We start from the raw sequence: 16951 nt of genomic DNA on the forward strand, positions 1-16951 counted from the left end.
AGGGGCGAGGGAGTGGGTGCTGTCATGGGATGGGGGGGTGAGGGGTCAGGGCCAAGGGCACGGGTACTGAGGAGGGTCAGGGCTGAGGGAGTGGGTACTGTTGGGGGGTAGAAGTGAGTACTGTCAGGCAGGGTGGTAGCGGGCACCATCAGGCAGCAGGGTGGCAGCGCTGTGTTGGCTATATTCTGTGGCCTTGCTGACCTCTGTCTCTGGCCGTTCCATACCTGCAGGTTGCTGGGGCCCTCAGCCGCTGCGGACATCCTCCAGCTGAGCAGCAGCCTGCCGCTGCAGAGCCGTGGGCGTGCCCGGCTCCTGGTTGGTAACGATGATGTGCACATCATCGCCCGGTCAGACGACGATCTCCTAGATGACTTTTTCCACGACCAGACCGCTACCACCAGCCAAGCAGGTAAGGCAACCAATCCTGGTCTGGGGCTTTGCATGCGGGGAGTCGAGGTCTGGTATTGACTATGGCGGGAGGGAGGGAGCAGGACCATGTACCCGGGGGGTAATCTACTTGTGGTGTAAATGGCAGAGAGGTTTTAAAGTCGCATTAAGTCTGGGCAATAACTGCTGGGCTGGTGAAAGGCACAGGGTTTTTAAATGCTGGTGTGTTTCTCCTACATCGCTTGGGTTTCGCGGCCCTGTCACTACCTGGTAATCGTTCCTAATCCAGGATTTTGGCACCATATTGGGCGATCTCATTCAGAGTTAGGATGGTTTGTGAGGGTGTGTGCACGTGTGGAGCAGATGCTCGGAGGGGAGGTTGCAGGCGATGGTGTGCCCCCTCCATCTGCTGCCGTTAGTCTTCCTGGGGTCGAGGAAGTGGGAGTGCATCCTATAGGCACAATGTGCACACTCGCACGCACACACAAACAACTGCCATTGTATGTCAATGGTGGGGGGATTGAATGCCGTGTGTTCAAATGTGGTGTCAATTGAGCTGGGCTGTTTTGTCCTGCCCGGTATTGATGCTCCCATTGTGCTAGAGCACAGCATTCTCACCTACGACCTGCAGAGCCAAAGGCCAGTCGCCTATCCCTCTTTGGCTCATCAGTTTCTCAAAATGGAGAACTGTGAGCAGTGGTGTTCAACAGGGCTCAGTGTTGGCACCACTGTTATTTGTGACATGCATAAGTGATCTGGAGGAAGGTATGGATGGTCTGATTAGTAAGTTTGCAGATGACAGTCGGACTGGTGGAGCCGACAGATAGTGAAGGGGACTGCCAGAGAATGCAGCAGGATATAGATTGGCGAGTTGGATGGAGAAATGGCCGATGGAGTTCAATCTGGGCAATTGCGAGGTGATGCGTTTTGAAAGATCCAACTCTATACGGTAAATGGAAAAGTGAAATACAGAGAGATCTGGGTGTTCAGGTCCACTGTACCCTGAAGGTGGCAACGCAGGTCAGTTAGAGTGGTCAAGAAGGCATACGGCATGCTTTCCTTCCTCGGATGGGGTATTGAGTACAAGAGTTGGAATATCATCTTACGGGTTGTATAGGACTTTGGTTCGGCCACTTTTGGAATGCTGCATACAATTCTGGTGCCACGTTATCAGAAGGATCTGGAGGATTTGGAAAGGGTGCAGAGGAGGTTCACCAGGATGTTGCCTGGTCTGGAGGGCACTAGCTATGAAGGGATGTTGAGTAGATTAGGATTATATTCATTAGAAACAGATTGAGGATGGACCTGATTGAGGTCTACAAAATCATGAGAAGTGTAGACAAGGGTGGGTAGCATGAAACTTTTTTTCTCTGAATAGGGGACTCCATTGCGAGGGGTCACAAGTTCAAGGTGAGAAGGGAAATGTTTTTAAGGGAAATATGCATGGAAAGTTTTTTTATGCAAAGATGGTAGAGGCGGGCACAATACTGTCATTTAAGATGTATCTGGACAGATACATGAATGGGCAGGGAGCAGAGGGATACGGATCTTTACAGGGTGGTATGTGTGTGGAATGTGCTGCCAGAGGAAGTGGTGGAGGCTGGTACAATTGCAACATTTAAGAGGCATTTGGATGGGTATATGAATAGGAAGGGTTTGGAGGGATATGGGCCGGGTGCTGGCAGGTGGGACTAGATTGGGTTGGGATATCTGGTCGGCATGGACAAGTTGGATCGAAGGGTCTGTTTCCATGCTGTACATCTCTATGACTCTGAGGTTTAGATAGAGGATCTGGATCGGCATGGGCTTGGAGGGCCGAAGGGCCTGTTCCTGTGCTGTGTTTTCATTTGTTCTTTGTCCTATCCCATGGTATATCAGATTGTTTGCAGAATGATTGAGCGCTGTGCCTGCCTGCCTGCCTGATATTGGGGTCCTCCCCGTGCTTTGGCGGTATAGCTCATTTGGCTTCGGTCCTGCAGCAGCTGTAATATCCTTTTCTCTCTCTGCAGGTACCCTGTCCAGCATCCCGACTGCACTAACTCGCTGGACTGAGGAATGCAAAGTGCTGGATACAGAAAGTATGCATGACTGTGTGGCAGGTGAGGGTTTGTTTCTTTTTCAGGCCGATGTACGCGGAATGTTTCCTCGTGTCGGATTCCTGCTTCCCATCCCCAGTCTGAGCCGAGCTCCTCCTCCAGCCTGGAGATATACAGCAACAAACCTCCCCTTGCTTTGAGAGTGCTTCAGTCAAGGCCCAGGCATCGCCTGTTTCCTTGGTGATGCTAACCTCAGCCCGGGTACTCCTGCTGCACGTCGTCACTCAGTGTGTTCCCCTGACTGAGCCTCTGACAGTTACTCGGGTCTGTCTCAGCTTGAGCACCGAGTACTGGGACAGGGGCAACATGCTGATAGTTAAACTCCAGTGTTCTACCAGTTGCGCCAGCAGTGTGGGTTCGGCCCTGAGAATTTAGGAGGTGTGGTTAGCAAGATTGCAGGTGACCTCAGAATTGATGATATAGTAAACAGTGAAGACGGTTAGCCAAAATTACAAAGGGATCTAGATCAATTGGGCTAATGGGTCTAGGATTGGGAGTTGGAGTTTAATTTGGGCAAGCGAGATATTGCATTTTGGTGGAAAGGAGAAGGGCAGGAGTTAATAAGTCAGGTTTTGGGGAGTGTTGTAGAACAGAGGCACCTAGGGGTTCAGGTGTTTGGCTTCTTGGAAATTGCGTCCCAGGTAGACGGGGTGGCTAAGAAGAATTTGGTGCATTTGCCTTCATTGCTCAGACCATTGAGAGGAGTTGGGACGTCACGTTGAGATTGTAGAGGATGTTGGTGAGGCCACCTTTGGAATACTATGTGCAGTTTGGTTACAAGCAAGGAGAGGGTTCAGAAAAGATTTGCCAGGACCGGGGGGGGGGGGGGGGGATTTGAGTTTTAAGGATAGACTGGGGCTTTATTCACTGGAGCATAGGAGTTGCTTTTTGAGGTTTATAAAATTGTGACTGGCATGGAGCAGGTGAATGGCAAGGGATGTTTCCATAAGGTGAGGGAGTCCAAAGCCAAAGGGCATATGTTTAAGATGAGAGGGGAAAGATGTAAAAGGGACCTATCGAGCAGCCTTTTCACACAGAGAGTGGTATGTAAATGGAATGAACTGCCTGAGGATGTGGGGACAGTTAGAACATTTAAAACACATTTGGATGAGTACATTAATAGGAACGGTTTAGAGGGATGTGGGCCAAGTGCAGGCAAGTGGGGCGAGCTTCGTCTGGGAAACTTTGTCAATGTGGATGAGTTGGACCGAAGAGCCTGAATCTGTGCTGTGGGACTCTGTGACTAAGTACTTCATTTTACTAATGCCCTTCAGAATAAAAATAACTTCAAGTTCATTACTTTAGCATAAACAAAATTCCAGACTTAAAGCTATGTTCTCTCTTTGTCCTACATGCTGACACACTCGAACAACACAATAAGACAGGTCTCTGCAGAGCTTAGTTTTATTTTAAAGCAAGTGGTGGTGGGCTTCCAGATTGGCCGCTGGTGTCAGGATTGGGGTGGGCCTTGAACCCACAAACTTCGGATCCAGAGATAAATATGCCTTCCACCGTCTGCCCCTTGCAAGGAAGGGTCTGCTCAGCCCAAGGGTGGCTCTTTCAGCCACTCCTCAACCTGGGGAGTGGACGTGACCGTGTGGAGTGGGGAGGGAGGGGTGGGGGGAGGAGAGAAGCAGGACACCTTTTGGAGTGCTAACTCTGGAATCCTCTTCCCTGGAAAAGTGGTCAAGCTGCCCATCATCCAGCACCTCGAGTCACTGCGCGACGAGGAGCTGGAGGAGCGGAGAGAGAAACGCAGGAAGCAGCTGGCAGAGGAGGAAGCCAGAAGGGAGGAGAAGGCCAAGGAAGAGAAGGAGAACAAGGAGCAGAACTCGTCGGTGAGTGTGGATGGTGTGATATACTTCAGTATCGGGGGATGACCACGCAAGTGAATTTGATTGGCTTTGGGGATGGCTGTGAAAGCATTTCTGAATGGAAGGCAGTTTAATTTGATAATAGCAGGAGAGTAGTGTGAAGTGAAGTGTGGCTTACAATGGATAGTCATCCACGTTGCTGCATGCTATCGGTGAGACAGAATGTCACTCCCCTACCCACCCATTCCCAGAATGTTCAGCTTCTTGGAGAAAGGCTGTACAGTTTTTAACCCTTTGACGTTACATTAATGCCCAGAGAGTACAATTAAATCTTTTAACATTATAGCTGGGGGCTCGGAAAACAGGGCAGCAGCAGAGATTCGGGGCATGTTCTTTTGAGCCTGTGGGTTAATTGAAAGTTTAAAAACTGTGGGTATCTCTTTGGTACGGGAAGCCAAGGCAGGTTGACGTGCACATCAGCTGCGAAATAATGGTACTGTACGGGCTCCTGTGGCACGGTGGTAGTGTCCCTACCTCCAGGCCAGAAGGTTCCAGTTTCAAGTCTCACCTTTCCAGAGGTGTGTCACATCATCTTTTTAAAAAAAAACTCATTGAAACCCAGAACAAGTTTCAGGGACTGAATGGCCTTTCTCTTCCTGAGAAGGAGCTAAGTTCTGCTGAGGGTGTCTCTACTTCGAAGTCCAAGGTACAGTTTTCACGCAACGAGGGAGCGTGAGTTCACTTGTAGGGAGATTGTTCTTTCCAGTCCTTGGCAAGAATGACTCTTCTTATCGTTGAGTGTGACTTGTTTCTTTCTGTTATTGCTATTTGTGCAGCAGGCTGTGGGTTCCACCAGAACTGCCAACTCATCTGTTCAAGGTGACAAGAGTCAAACAGGTTTGTTTCCCCGCTTGGATGCATCTCCTAACCAATCTGGTCATGCTTGGGTGTAACCTGCGATGGGGTAAGAGGCTCAGAGAGCAAACTCTGCCACAAAACGGAGGCTTCTCGCTTTTTAAAGCTCCACCTTTTCTCCTTCACAAACCGTTCCATCTATTTCCTTAGGTGGCTTTCACAGTATCCTATCAGGTACAGCATAGGGTTAGATACAGAGTAAAGCTACCTCTACACTGTCCCCCATCAAACACTGTCAGGGAAGGGACAGCACAGGGTTAGGTCTGGAGTAAAGCTGCCTCTGCACTGTCCCTATCGAACACACTCAGGACAGGGACAGCACAGGGTTAGGTCTGGAGTAAGGCTCCCTCTGCACTGTCCCGATCAAACACACTCGGGACAGGGACAGCACAGGGTTAGGTCTGGAGTAAAGCTGCCTCTGCACTGTCCCTATCGAACACACTCGGGACAGGGACAGCTCAGGGTTAGGTCTGGAGTAAAGCTGCCTCTGCACTGTCCCTATCGAACACACTCAGGACAGGGACAGCTCAGGGTTAGGTCTGGAGTAAGGTTCCCTCTGCACTGTCCCGATCGAACACACTCGGGACAGGGACAGCACAGGGTTAGGTCTGGAGTAAAGTCATCCCTACTCTTAAAGTCAAAGTACAGCTAACTCTACATCATCCCCATCAAACCCTCCCAGGGGAGGTACATCACAGGTTTAGGTACAGAGTAAAAGCTCACTACGCACCATCCCTATCAAACACTCTGAGAGCAGGGACAGCATAAGGTTAAGTATAGAGTACAGCTTCATCTGTACTGTCTCCATCAAAACCCCCCAGGATAGGGACAGCACAGGGTTAGGTTTGGAGTAAAGCTGCCTCTGCACTGTCCCTATCGAACACACTCAAACAGGGACAGCACAGGGTTAGGTCTGGAGTAAAGCTGCCTCTGCACTGTCCCTATCGAACACACTCAGGATAGGGACAGCACAGGGTTAGGTCTGGAGTAAAGCTGCCTCTGCACTGTCCCTATCGAACACACTCAAACAGGGACAGCTCAGGGTTAGGTCTGGAGTAAAGTCACCTCTACTCTTTTAAAATCAAAACACAGCTACGTCTACACCATCCACATCAAACCCTCCCAGGAGAGGTACATCACACGGTTAGGTACAGAGTAAAGCTCACTCTACACTGTCCCCCATCAAACACTCCCAGGACAGGGGCAGCACAGGGTTAGATACGGAGTAGAGCTCCCTTTCAATACCAGACGGTTCCTGCCTGCCCTCTGATAATCAGGCAGTAATGCCATCCCTGCTGGGGCTGGGTACAAGCTGCACGGCTCCTCAGGGCACAGTCTCAGAGCAGCATGCACTCGCCGATCCAACTGAAACTCTGCCTCGGCCTGCTGCCCACACTCCCTCGCTGCTTTCTACGCTTGACCGTTCTCGGCTTGTTTTCTTTGCAGTAATGTGTTCGCCCACCACTGCCTGCCTGGAGATGGAATGGTGCCCTTTGGGATGAGGTAGTAGGTTGTATAGTTTTAGGGTCATACCCGATCTTGGAGTTAACTATACAATCTACTGTCTTTCCTACGGTGGCAAACGTGACCTCCCGGGATTGCAAGACCGCGCGTTCACCCCACACGTGCACACCGTTGGTGAGGTTCCGGTTACTTGTAGACGCTGTCACAGGTGCAGGTGTGGGCTAACTTGCAAGTAATGAAATACAAGTACGCTGCAGCTGGTCTTGGAGTTTTGAGGATGCCGTCTTTCCAATGAGTCGTTGGACCAAGGCTCTGGCTGCGCACTCGTGTAGGTGTCGAGCTTTCTACAGCCACTGATGGAAGGAGAGCAGAAGGAGTTCTCTCTTCTTTCACCTTGCCTTGGCCTGTATTTCTTCCTCCCCCCTCCCCCCCCAGCCCTGACAACTCTCAAGCGGACTCTCAGTTGCTGGCTGCGCCTCCCTGACGATGCCGCGGGGAGGAGTGAGGAAGCTGAAGGAGCTCGGCAGTTCGAGTGTGAGAATGATGCTTCTGCTCAGGGAACCACTGGAACTGGGCAGCCAGAAATAGGAGGTGGTCACCAAAACAACCCATTGGGGATTCAGGAGAAGTGTCTGCACCCAGACACCAATGAGAATGTGGGACTTGCTCCAACTGCGAGTAGCTATTGTAGGTAGATTTGAGGGGGAGCTGAATGAATGAGGGAGTAAGAAAGGGTTGGAAGGATATTTGGACTGCAGTGGGCATTGGAGGTAGTTTGTCTGAAGCATGCATAGGCTGCTGACTGAGTGTACTTGTTTCTGGGCTGTTAGTTATCCATCATGTGCTTCAAACACTTTGGGACTTCCTCAGGAAGGGAGAGTGTGGAATACAGTGAAAGTTTGGCTTCCTTTACAATTTCGGACAGATTCACCTTTCTGTTACACACAGACGTACACGTCGTGCTTTTAAGAGGAGTGACTGGCCCAGTTTGCTTTGGCTGCTGAGGTGGTAGGTTTATATAGTTGTAGGGCAGTGATTCTAACCTATCCCCACCTCCAACCCCTACCCACTAACTTCCGCCCATACCCTTCATTGGTTTCTTTGTTTTGCCCTGTTTGGAGATAACTATACAACCGACTGCCTTCCTCGCTAAGCAGTCAAGCAACCAACAGGGGAGATCAGTGGCTGAAAGGTGGGTCTTGGTGTTGTGAGAGTATTTATAATGCTCACTAAGGTGCCATTTCAGAGCAGCAGATGCAAAGGTTTGCAGGAGACATCTGTCCACATTGCACTGATTTCTGTGACTTTGCATTGCTCCATTAACATGCACCTTCATATGGATAGGCTGCCAACAAGAAACAGCTATAGCACAGATTAGAAGTGGAGTAAAGCTCCCTTTACACAGACCCATCAAACTCTGGTAGGACCACTGCATCACAAGGTTAGATAGAGTAAAGCTCCCTCTACACTGTACGCCCCCATCGAACACTCCCAGGACAGGGATAGCATGGGGTTAGATACTGAATAGAGTTAATGGTAGAATTGGGTGCATTTGCCAATTTATAAATCGCTGTGACTTGTGTAATGCACAAAGCAGGACCCTCCTCCCTTGTTTCTGTCAGTGAATGTGTGTTCACTTATCAGTACTCTTCCACAATCATCAGTCATTCCCACAGCGTTTCCCTTCAGTGCTTTTTGAGGCTGGTTTGGTTCATTGGTGTTCCCCCTTCTCGACTGTCGCACATACCCCCTGTCCGAGCTGTGTTGGAAGTGATCCTGACATCTTTCTTTCTGTCTGTCTCTGTTGCACCTTCGCTCTCCAGGTGTTAGCTCCAGTGCCTTGACTGCCACGAATGAAGCCATCAGCAACATGGCCGCATCAATCGCTGAAGCAGCGCTGGAAGCCATGAGAACTCAGGGCCAGTTAGCAGGTGAGTACCTGTGTCTGTGTCTCTCTGTGGGTGTGTGTGTGTGTGAGAGAGAGCGGGAGAGACAGAGCCTTCCATAACCCGAAATCTGAGCAGAACTGTGCCCCACGTCGAACCAAAATGCTTTCACATCTAACTTCCTGAATATCCTCTGTGCTGTTGTAGTCATAGCCTCAAATCTCTCGGCACAGGAAGAGACCTACTACACCAGTCCAAACTGTATGTGGGGAATTGCAGGAACAATCCCCCGCCCCATCACCATACGGTGGGGAATCACAGACACAGACCCGGGGCATGTCACCGCGGACCCCTCTCGTGTCACAGTGCGGGGGAATCACAGGCCCCCGTCTCGTCGCAGTGTGGGGGAATCGCAGACACCGATCCCTTTCTCGTCACCGTTTGGGGGAATCACAGGCCCCCGTCCCGTCACTGTGTGGAGGAATCACAGACCCCCGCCCCATCACCATACGGTGGGGAATTACAGACACAGACCCACGTCATGTCATTGTGCCGGGGAACTGTGGATCCCTGTCCTGTCACCGTGTGGGGGAATCACAGACGGAGACCCCCGTCCCGTCACCGTGTGGGGGAATCACAGACCCCCGTCCCGTCACCGTGTGGAGGATATCACAGGCACAGACCGCCGTCCCGTCACCGTGTGGGGGAAATCACCGCTACAAGCCCCTGTCCTGTATGACCAAGTTGAGAGAGAAACGAGAACACTGGCCGTAGTATAAAAGTCAGAGAGCTCTGAATGAACCTTTGGAAGTTACTCCTGGGAAAGCTGGTGGGTACAATCTGGAATGAGGGTTTGAACGTTGCATTCTGATTAACCACGACCTTATTGAATGGGGGAGCAGGCTGAAAGGCCTACTCCTCCTGGTTTGTACGTTTGATTATACTGTTTGTCGTAGTCCAGCATTTTGAAACTGGACAATTTGTTTTACCACAAAGAGTTAGCACTGCTGCCTCACAGGGACCCGGGTTCAATTCCACCCTCAGGCGACTGTCTGTGTGGATTTAGCACGTTCTCCCTGTGTCTGCATGGGTGTCCTCCCACAGTCCAATGATGTGCAGGTTAGGGTGGATTGATCATGAGAAAGAGTCCTGTAGTGCCCAGGGATGTGCAGGTTAGGGTGGATTGGCCGTGCTAAATTGTCCCGTAGTGCCCAGGGATGTGCAGGTTAGGGTGGATTGGCCGTGCTAAATTGTCCCATAGCGCCCAGGGGTGTGCAGGTTAGGGGTGGATTGGCCGTGCTACATTGTCCCATAGCGCCCAGGGATGTGCAGGTTAGGGTGGATTGGCCGTGCTAAATTGTCCCCGTAGCGCCCAGGGATGTGCAGGTTAAGGTGGATTGGCCGTGCTAAATTGTCCCCGTAGTGCCCAGGGATGTGCAGGTTAGGGTGGATTGGCCGTGCTAAATTGTCCTCGTAGTACCCAGGGATGTGCAGGTTAGGGTGGATTGGCCGTGCTACATTGTCCCATAGCGCCCTGGGATGTGCAGGTTAGGGTGGATTGGCCGTGCTACATTGTCCCATAGTGCCCTGGGATGTGCAGGTTAGGGTGGATTGGCCGTGCTAAATTGTCCCCGTAGCGCCCAGGGATGTGCAGGTTAAGGTGGATTGGCCGTGCTAAATTGTCCCATAGTGCCCAGGGATGTGCAGGTTAGGGTGGATTGGCCGTGCTACATTGTCCCATAGTGCCCAGGGATGTGCAGGTTAGGGTGGATTACCCATTGGAAGTGTAGGGATAGGGTAAGGAGGGGCTGTGTCTGGGTAGGATGCTCTTCAGAGGGTCAGTATGGACGGGACTGCCTGAATAGCCTGCTTCCACACTGTAGAGATTCTACAATGAAATGACTGTTCCTTTTTACCGAATCCTTCATGCCAGACTCCGAGCAGCCTGTTGTTGGTTCCACTGAGTTGGATACCCCTCGACTGGAGAACCTGCTGCCAGCCCCTGCTTCGATGGAGGGAGCCCCTGCTGCAGAGACCCAGGCCCTGGGTGTTCAGGAGACACTGCAGCAACCTTCTGCCCCGCTCCAAGCCGGAGTCCAGGCCTCATCGCTACAGCTGCCTTCTGCTGAGGACGTGACGGCACAGTCCCTGATGCCCATTGAGACAGTACCCGACAGGCCGAGCGGGGAGGCTGAAGCCCTGCAGATGGAAATGTCGCCAGCGCCGACTACAGGTGAGCCAGCTTTCCGCGCCCGGCCTCCAAACACCATCTCGCGAGCTTTCTCCTCCAGATCGCGTCTTGCTGGGATCACAGTGTCAGCCCTGGAGACTGTGTGCACTTTCAATGATACACTGAGTTGTTGGGGCCCCAGGCTCCGTGAAACTTTGGAACATTCAGAGCTCTGTTGCGCCAGTCATTCACTATGGCACATCTGTTCTCGCCAGTGGCGAGGGGGCAGGATGTGGTGAAACCCAGAGCCCTGGGGTCGTGAAATAGGAGCAGGAGTAGGCCGCTCGGCCTGTCACGGCTGTTCTGCCATCTGGTCCCGAGACTTGGCTCTGCTTTCCCGCCTGCTGTCCGTCCCCTGCGCTCTTCCAAGGACTGTCCATCCCAGCCAGGATCCAGGAGCCCAGCATTCACCACCAGTCAGTCCTACGCAGGGATCAAACGCGGGATGTTCCCTGCATTCACACGTCTGGTTGTGTGTTGGAACTTGAGTCAAAATATTCAGGCCCTTGGGATGTTGTTTGAGTGCCTGGTACCTCCAAGAGTTGGCCTTGATAATATGGGTTAAAGTTTTCCAAATGGATATTCCATTCTGAAGTTGGGATAGCTATTTGTGGACTTAACATTTTTCCGATGTGGTCTTGAATCATCTTTTCTTTTGTCCCTGTCCCTGCTCAAAACCACGGCTCCCTCACCCTCATTGTCTCTTGGTCCATCCCTTGCCCGCCCTTGCTGCTCCTACCATGTTCCTCCTCCCGCTCGCCCCTCCCCCCTTCCCCTCCCTCAGCCTCGCAGTCTCCGGAGAGAGTGGAAGCTTCGGACACCCTGGTGACAGTGGCCAGCCAGCTGGAGGGCTCCCCCATGGACACGAGCAGCCCGGTGTCAGGCATGTTGGAGGAGGCACCGGGGGAAGGCCTCACCGTGGGCGGCAGTGAGCAAGGCAGCAGGCCAGCGACCCATGAGGCACCGGGCCCCACCTCTGAATCAGCAGGCTCTGCCGAAGGTCAGCCAGAACCCGCCCTGGCTGGAGAGCAGAGGTGAGCACTCGGGCGGGGGTGGTTGGGAGAAGGGGCACGTTGCCACACTGTGGTGGGACGCTCCCAGAGCAATAGTCCCTGGATGAGAGTCCCCCCACCACTGCCTCTGTGTCAGCTACCATTACAGCAATCGATATTGTATTCTGTGGTCAGGCACGATGTTAAACCAACGTGAGTGTACAAAGAATCCACAGCCCCTATTTTAGCGGGTTAATGAAGGATCAGTGGTTAGCGCTGCAGTCTCACCGCACCAGGGGCCCGGGTTCGAATCCTGCCTCAGGAGACTCTATCTGTGTGGAGTTTGCATGTTCTCCCCCTGTGTCTGCTGGGTTTCCTCTGGGTGCTCTGGTTCCCTTCCACAGTCCAAAGATGTGCAAGTTAGGGTGGATTGTCCATGCTAAATTGTCCCCGTAGTGCCTAGGGATTGCAGGTTAGGATGGATTGGCCGTGCTAAATTGTCCCGTAGTGCCCAGGGATGTGCAGGATAGGGTGGATTGGCCGTGCTAAATTGTCCCGTAGTGCACAGGGATGTGCAGGTTAGAGTGGGTTGGTCGTGCTAAATTGTCTCGTAGTGCCCAGGGATGTGCAGGTTAGGGTGGATTGGTCATGCTAAATTGTCCCGTAGTGCCCAGGGATGCACTACGCAGAGCAAAGAAAATAGGCGCCATGTCCCCTTCTCCACCGACACTCAGTAGCAGCAGTACAAGATGCACTGTAGGAATTCATCAAGGCTTCTCAGACAACACCTTGCAAACCCTGCCGCCACCACTATAAAGGAGGGCATGGGAACACCAATTCCTGCAAGTTCCCCTCCGAGCCACTCCCCATCCTGACTTGGAAATACATCGCCGTTCCTTCAGTGTCGCTGGGTCAAAATCCTGGAATTCCCTCTCGAAATTGGTTTGCCCATACCAAATCGTGACCAACCTGTCCGGATTGCAAACTGACTGAAGTTTCTGTGTGTGTTTTCTCCCTCCCCACACCCCCTTGCACAGTGTCTCATCCTCTATTCCCTCTGTGGCCTTGCCCACCAGAGACGCAGTGCCGGGAACCGGAGTGACAGCAGCTTCCGATGGACAGCCGTCCGCCACGAGCAGTGAGGAGGACCCGCTTGCCGGTATGCAACGCTTGCTTCGATCTCGGCCTTCCCTTTGAAATGTTCCCCCCTGCCTGCCTTGCAGCCTCTCATCGCCAGGGGTCTGCAGGCCTTCCTGCTGATGGTCAGTCAGTGCCCTGTGCTCCCTGGGCCATCGCTCAAAGATGGAGCGACAAACCTGACTCAGCAGAGCAAGGGATGCTCTTGCATTTGACCTCCCAGGGGTCTGCAGGCCTTCCTGCTGATGGTCAGTCAGTGCCCTGTGCTCCCTGGGCCGTCGCTCAAAGATGGAGCGACAAACCTGACTCAGCAGAGCAATGGATTGTCTTGCATTTGACCTCCCTCGACTCAGCCTGTTGCTTGTTAAGCTCTTACGTGGACACACAATACCAAGTACTTGTTCCACACCATTGTAGATTCCCTGCAGCATCCAAGTTGGAGCAAAGAGAGTGATTGAAAGAATCCTGTGGTCTGGAAGCAGGGAGTGCTGAAGGAACTCAGCAGGTCTGGCAGCAACCACAGAGAGAGAGAGAGCGAGCAAGAGTGTGAATGCTTCAACTCCGATATGGCCCCACGTGAGAGCCGAGGGTGTGAAATCTGTTCCTCCTTCCGATCTTGAGCATCTGCGGTACCTTTTGTTTGGAAGTGGGGAGTGGCTGCCCTTGGACTGGTTAATTGTGTCAGCCAGTCCTCGACAGGGTGGAGATTTCCATCGTGGAGACCCTGAGTGCAGTCCCTGCTCTTAGCTGAGCTGCCTCCTTTCGGCCCACATCCCACAGCCGTCCACTGGTGCCTTGTCACCAATGTTGGTGCTTGGATGTGACGGCCAGGAGAACAGAGGATAGAGGGGAAGTGCTGGTTTCCCCACTGCATGGGGTGGAGCAGGACCAACTGCCCACAGAACTGGCTGTCCTGTCTCCCAGCTGTCAGGGTGCTGGATAGGTGCTGTGTCATGGTATTGGTGCCTGGGGGAGGAGGATGGGGCGCTGAGAGATCTCATCTCCAGCATCAGAAACACTTTGCTGCAGAGATTGTGCCCCACAAGCCATGTCTGACAGCCTTCTCTCTCGCCATTTCTCTTTTTGTCTTTCTCGCGCTCTCTCTCTCCTCCTCCCACCCTGCTTTCTCCTCTCCCTTCCCCCTCAATCCCTTGTTCTTGCTACTCCCTCCCTCGTTCTGGCTCTCTCTCCTCCTTCCACCCTGCTCTCTCCCCTCCCTCCCTCGTTCTGGTCCTCTCTCTCCCCTCCCTCCCTCGTTCTGGTCCTCTCTCTCCCCTCCCTCCCTCGTTCTGGTCCTCTCTCTCCCCTCCCTCCCTCGTTCTGGTCCTCTCTCTCCCCTCCCTCCCTCGTTCTGGTCCTCTCTCTCCCCTCCCTCCCTCGTTCTGGTCCTCTCTCTCCCCTCCCTCCCTCGTTCTGGTCCTCTCTCTCCCCTCCCTCCCTCGTTCTGGTCCTCTCTCTCCCCTCCCTCCCTCGTTCTGGTCCTCTCTCTCCCCTCCCTCCCTCGTTCTGGTCCTCTCTCTCCCCTCCCTCCCTCGTTCTGGTCCTCTCTCTCCCCTCCCTCCCTCGTTCTGGTCCTCTCTCTCCCCTCCCTCCCTCGTTCTGGTCCTCTCTCTCCCCTCCCTCCCTCGTTCTGGTCCTCTCTCTCCCCTCCCTCCCTCGTTCTGGTCCTCTCTCTCCCCTCCCTCCCTCGTTCTGGTCCTCTCTCTCCCCTCCCTCCCTCGTTCTGGTCCTCTCTCTCCCCTCCCTCCCTCGTTCTGGTCCTCTCTCTCCCCTCCCTCCCTCGTTCTGGTCCTCTCTCTCCCCTCCCTCCCTCGTTCTGGTCCTCTCTCTCCCCTCCCTCCCTCGTTCTGGTCCTCTCTCTCCCCTCCCTCCCTCGTTCTGGTCCTCTCTCTCCCCTCCCTCCCTCGTTCTGGTCCTCTCTCTCCCCTCCCTCCCTCGTTCTGGTCCTCTCTCTCCCCTCCCTCCCTCGTTCTGGTCCTCTCTCTCCCCTCCCTCCCTCGTTCTGGTCCTCTCTCTCCCCTCCCTCCCTCGTTCTGGTCCTCTCTCTCCCCTCCCTCCCTCGTTCTGGTCCTCTCTCTCCCCTCCCTCCCTCGTTCTGGTCCTCTCTCTCCCCTCCCTCCCTCGTTCTGGTCCTCTCTCTCCCCTCCCTCCCTCGTTCTGGTCCTCTCTCTCCCCTCCCTCCCTCGTTCTGGTCCTCTCTCTCCCCTCCCTCCCTCGTTCTGGTCCTCTCTCTCCCCTCCCTCCCTCGTTCTGGTCCTCTCTCTCCCCTCCCTCCCTCGTTCTGGTCCTCTCTCTCCCCTCCCTCCCTCGTTCTGGTCCTCTCTCTCCCCTCCCTCCCTCGTTCTGGTCCTCTCTCTCCCCTCCCTCCCTCGTTCTGGTCCTCTCTCTCCCCTCCCTCCCTCGTTCTGGTCCTCTCTCTCCCCTCCCTCCCTCGTTCTGGTCCTCTCTCTCCCCTCCCTCCCTCGTTCTGGTCCTCTCTCTCCCCTCCCTCCCTCGTTCTGGTCCTCTCTCTCCCCTCCCTCCCTCGTTCTGGTCCTCTCTCTCCCCTCCCTCCCTCGTTCTGGTCCTCTCTCTCCCCTCCCTCCCTCGTTCTGGTCCTCTCTCTCCCCTCCCTCCCTCGTTCTGGTCCTCTCTCTCCCCTCCCTCCCTCGTTCTGGTCCTCTCTCTCCCCTCCCTCCCTCGTTCTGGTCCTCTCTCTCCCCTCCCTCCCTCGTTCTGGTCCTCTCTCTCCCCTCCCTCCCTCGTTCTGGTCCTCTCTCTCCCCTCCCTCCCTCGTTCTGGTCCTCTCTCTCCCCTCCCTCGTGCTCTTTCCCCTCCCTCCCTCTCTGTCTCTTGCCCCACACCCGCGCCCCCAAACCTCGCTGCAACAGGGATTAATTTACCGGAGGGTGTGGACCCCTCCTTCTTGGCCGCCCTGCCTGAGGATATCCGCCGCGAGGTTCTCCAGAACCAGCTGGGGATCCGGCCACCGAACCGTGCCGCAGCGACCGTGGCTGCGTCTGCTGCTGCTGCCGCGGCAGCGGCTGCTGCTACCCTGGTCGGTAACCAGGGGGTGACAGAGGTCAGCCCTGAGTTCCTGGCTGCACTCCCACCAGCCATTCAGGAGGAGGTAAGGGATCATGCCTTTCACGTTGCCTTTAAAAAGCTGCCCAGCCAACTCCTCGATTCTAATCCTTGCCCAGCATTCTGCTCCGCCCTGGTCATCTGGACCTTTTAGTGCTCTATGTAGGAAATGGGCTCAACACAGAAAACTATTACCCCCTACCTACTCCCCCCCCCCCCCCCCCCAAAATCTTTCCGCCCTCTCCCCCGCCCCTCCTCCACCACCTGCTTCTCTGGGAAACAGCCATTCCTAGTATTCAGCCACTTCCATCTCCTTCCCAATCTCCGGTGATTTCCAATTCTTCATTTCCCCCCCCATCCTGTTTCTCGTTTGGTGTTGTATTCGTTGCCTGGGTTTGATAGTCTCCGGCCTGAATCCAGGGGAGCTGCAGCTGATCAGGAAGGCAGCTCCCACCCTCCTCACCCCTGCTCTCTGAAAGGGAGCAGTTAGGTATGGGTGGTAAATGCTGGCCTGGCCGGCGACACCTACATTCTGAGCGTGAATGTTCCAGCAAAACAAACACCTGCTGGTCCCTGTGGCTACTGCTCTGCATTAGGGGGCAACTCTTCTGTAGGCGCATACCCTCCCGTCCCGATCCTCTGTTACTGTGTGGGTTTACATATGGAATGTGAAATCCTGATCCAGCTGTGATCCTGATCTCGTCCCTTTCTGCTGGCAAAGGTCCCAGCTGCAGCCCTGTTTCCCCAGCGCTGCCATATGGGACAATCTAATAATCATCACACCAATAAAGTAACCCCTTCACCACCCTGCCTGCCTCTCCAAGGTGGTCTCCCCCGTCCCTCTTTCCTCTAGCCCTCAAAATTCTGGCTGCTCTCGCTCCACACCGCCACACGCAGCCTGTCTCCTGCTCCCTCCTGATACAGCGTGTAATAGTGTTCTCTCTCCCCCTTCTCTCTGTCTGTCTCT

The 16951-nt window shown here is 54.0% G+C and overlaps 1 protein-coding gene across 13 annotated transcripts in view; it reads left to right on the forward strand.

The window, feature by feature from the left end:
* Window positions 1-16951, forward strand: part of huwe1 (HECT, UBA and WWE domain containing E3 ubiquitin protein ligase 1) — a 218386-nt gene that overhangs the window by 165262 nt on the left and 36173 nt on the right. For 12 of the 13 annotated variants that reach the window (XM_043680060.1, XM_043680068.1, XM_043680065.1 and 9 more), the window contains 9 exons: window positions 231-409; window positions 2397-2486; window positions 4167-4321; window positions 5134-5194; window positions 8500-8607; window positions 10496-10795; window positions 11577-11826; window positions 12822-12943; window positions 15792-16030. In XM_043680060.1, the coding sequence (XP_043535995.1) occupies window positions 231-409; window positions 2397-2486; window positions 4167-4321; window positions 5134-5194; window positions 8500-8607; window positions 10496-10795; window positions 11577-11826; window positions 12822-12943; window positions 15792-16030 (1504 nt within the window). The remainder of the gene's footprint in view (window positions 1-230; window positions 410-2396; window positions 2487-4166; window positions 4322-5133; window positions 5195-8499; window positions 8608-10495; window positions 10796-11576; window positions 11827-12821; window positions 12944-15791; window positions 16031-16951) is intronic. The other variant, XM_043680064.1, reaches the window with a different exon arrangement.

The sequence above is a fragment of the Chiloscyllium plagiosum genome, chromosome 39 (assembly GCF_004010195.1).
Source record: "Chiloscyllium plagiosum isolate BGI_BamShark_2017 chromosome 39, ASM401019v2, whole genome shotgun sequence".
NCBI classification, from domain to species: domain Eukaryota; kingdom Metazoa; phylum Chordata; class Chondrichthyes; order Orectolobiformes; family Hemiscylliidae; genus Chiloscyllium; species Chiloscyllium plagiosum.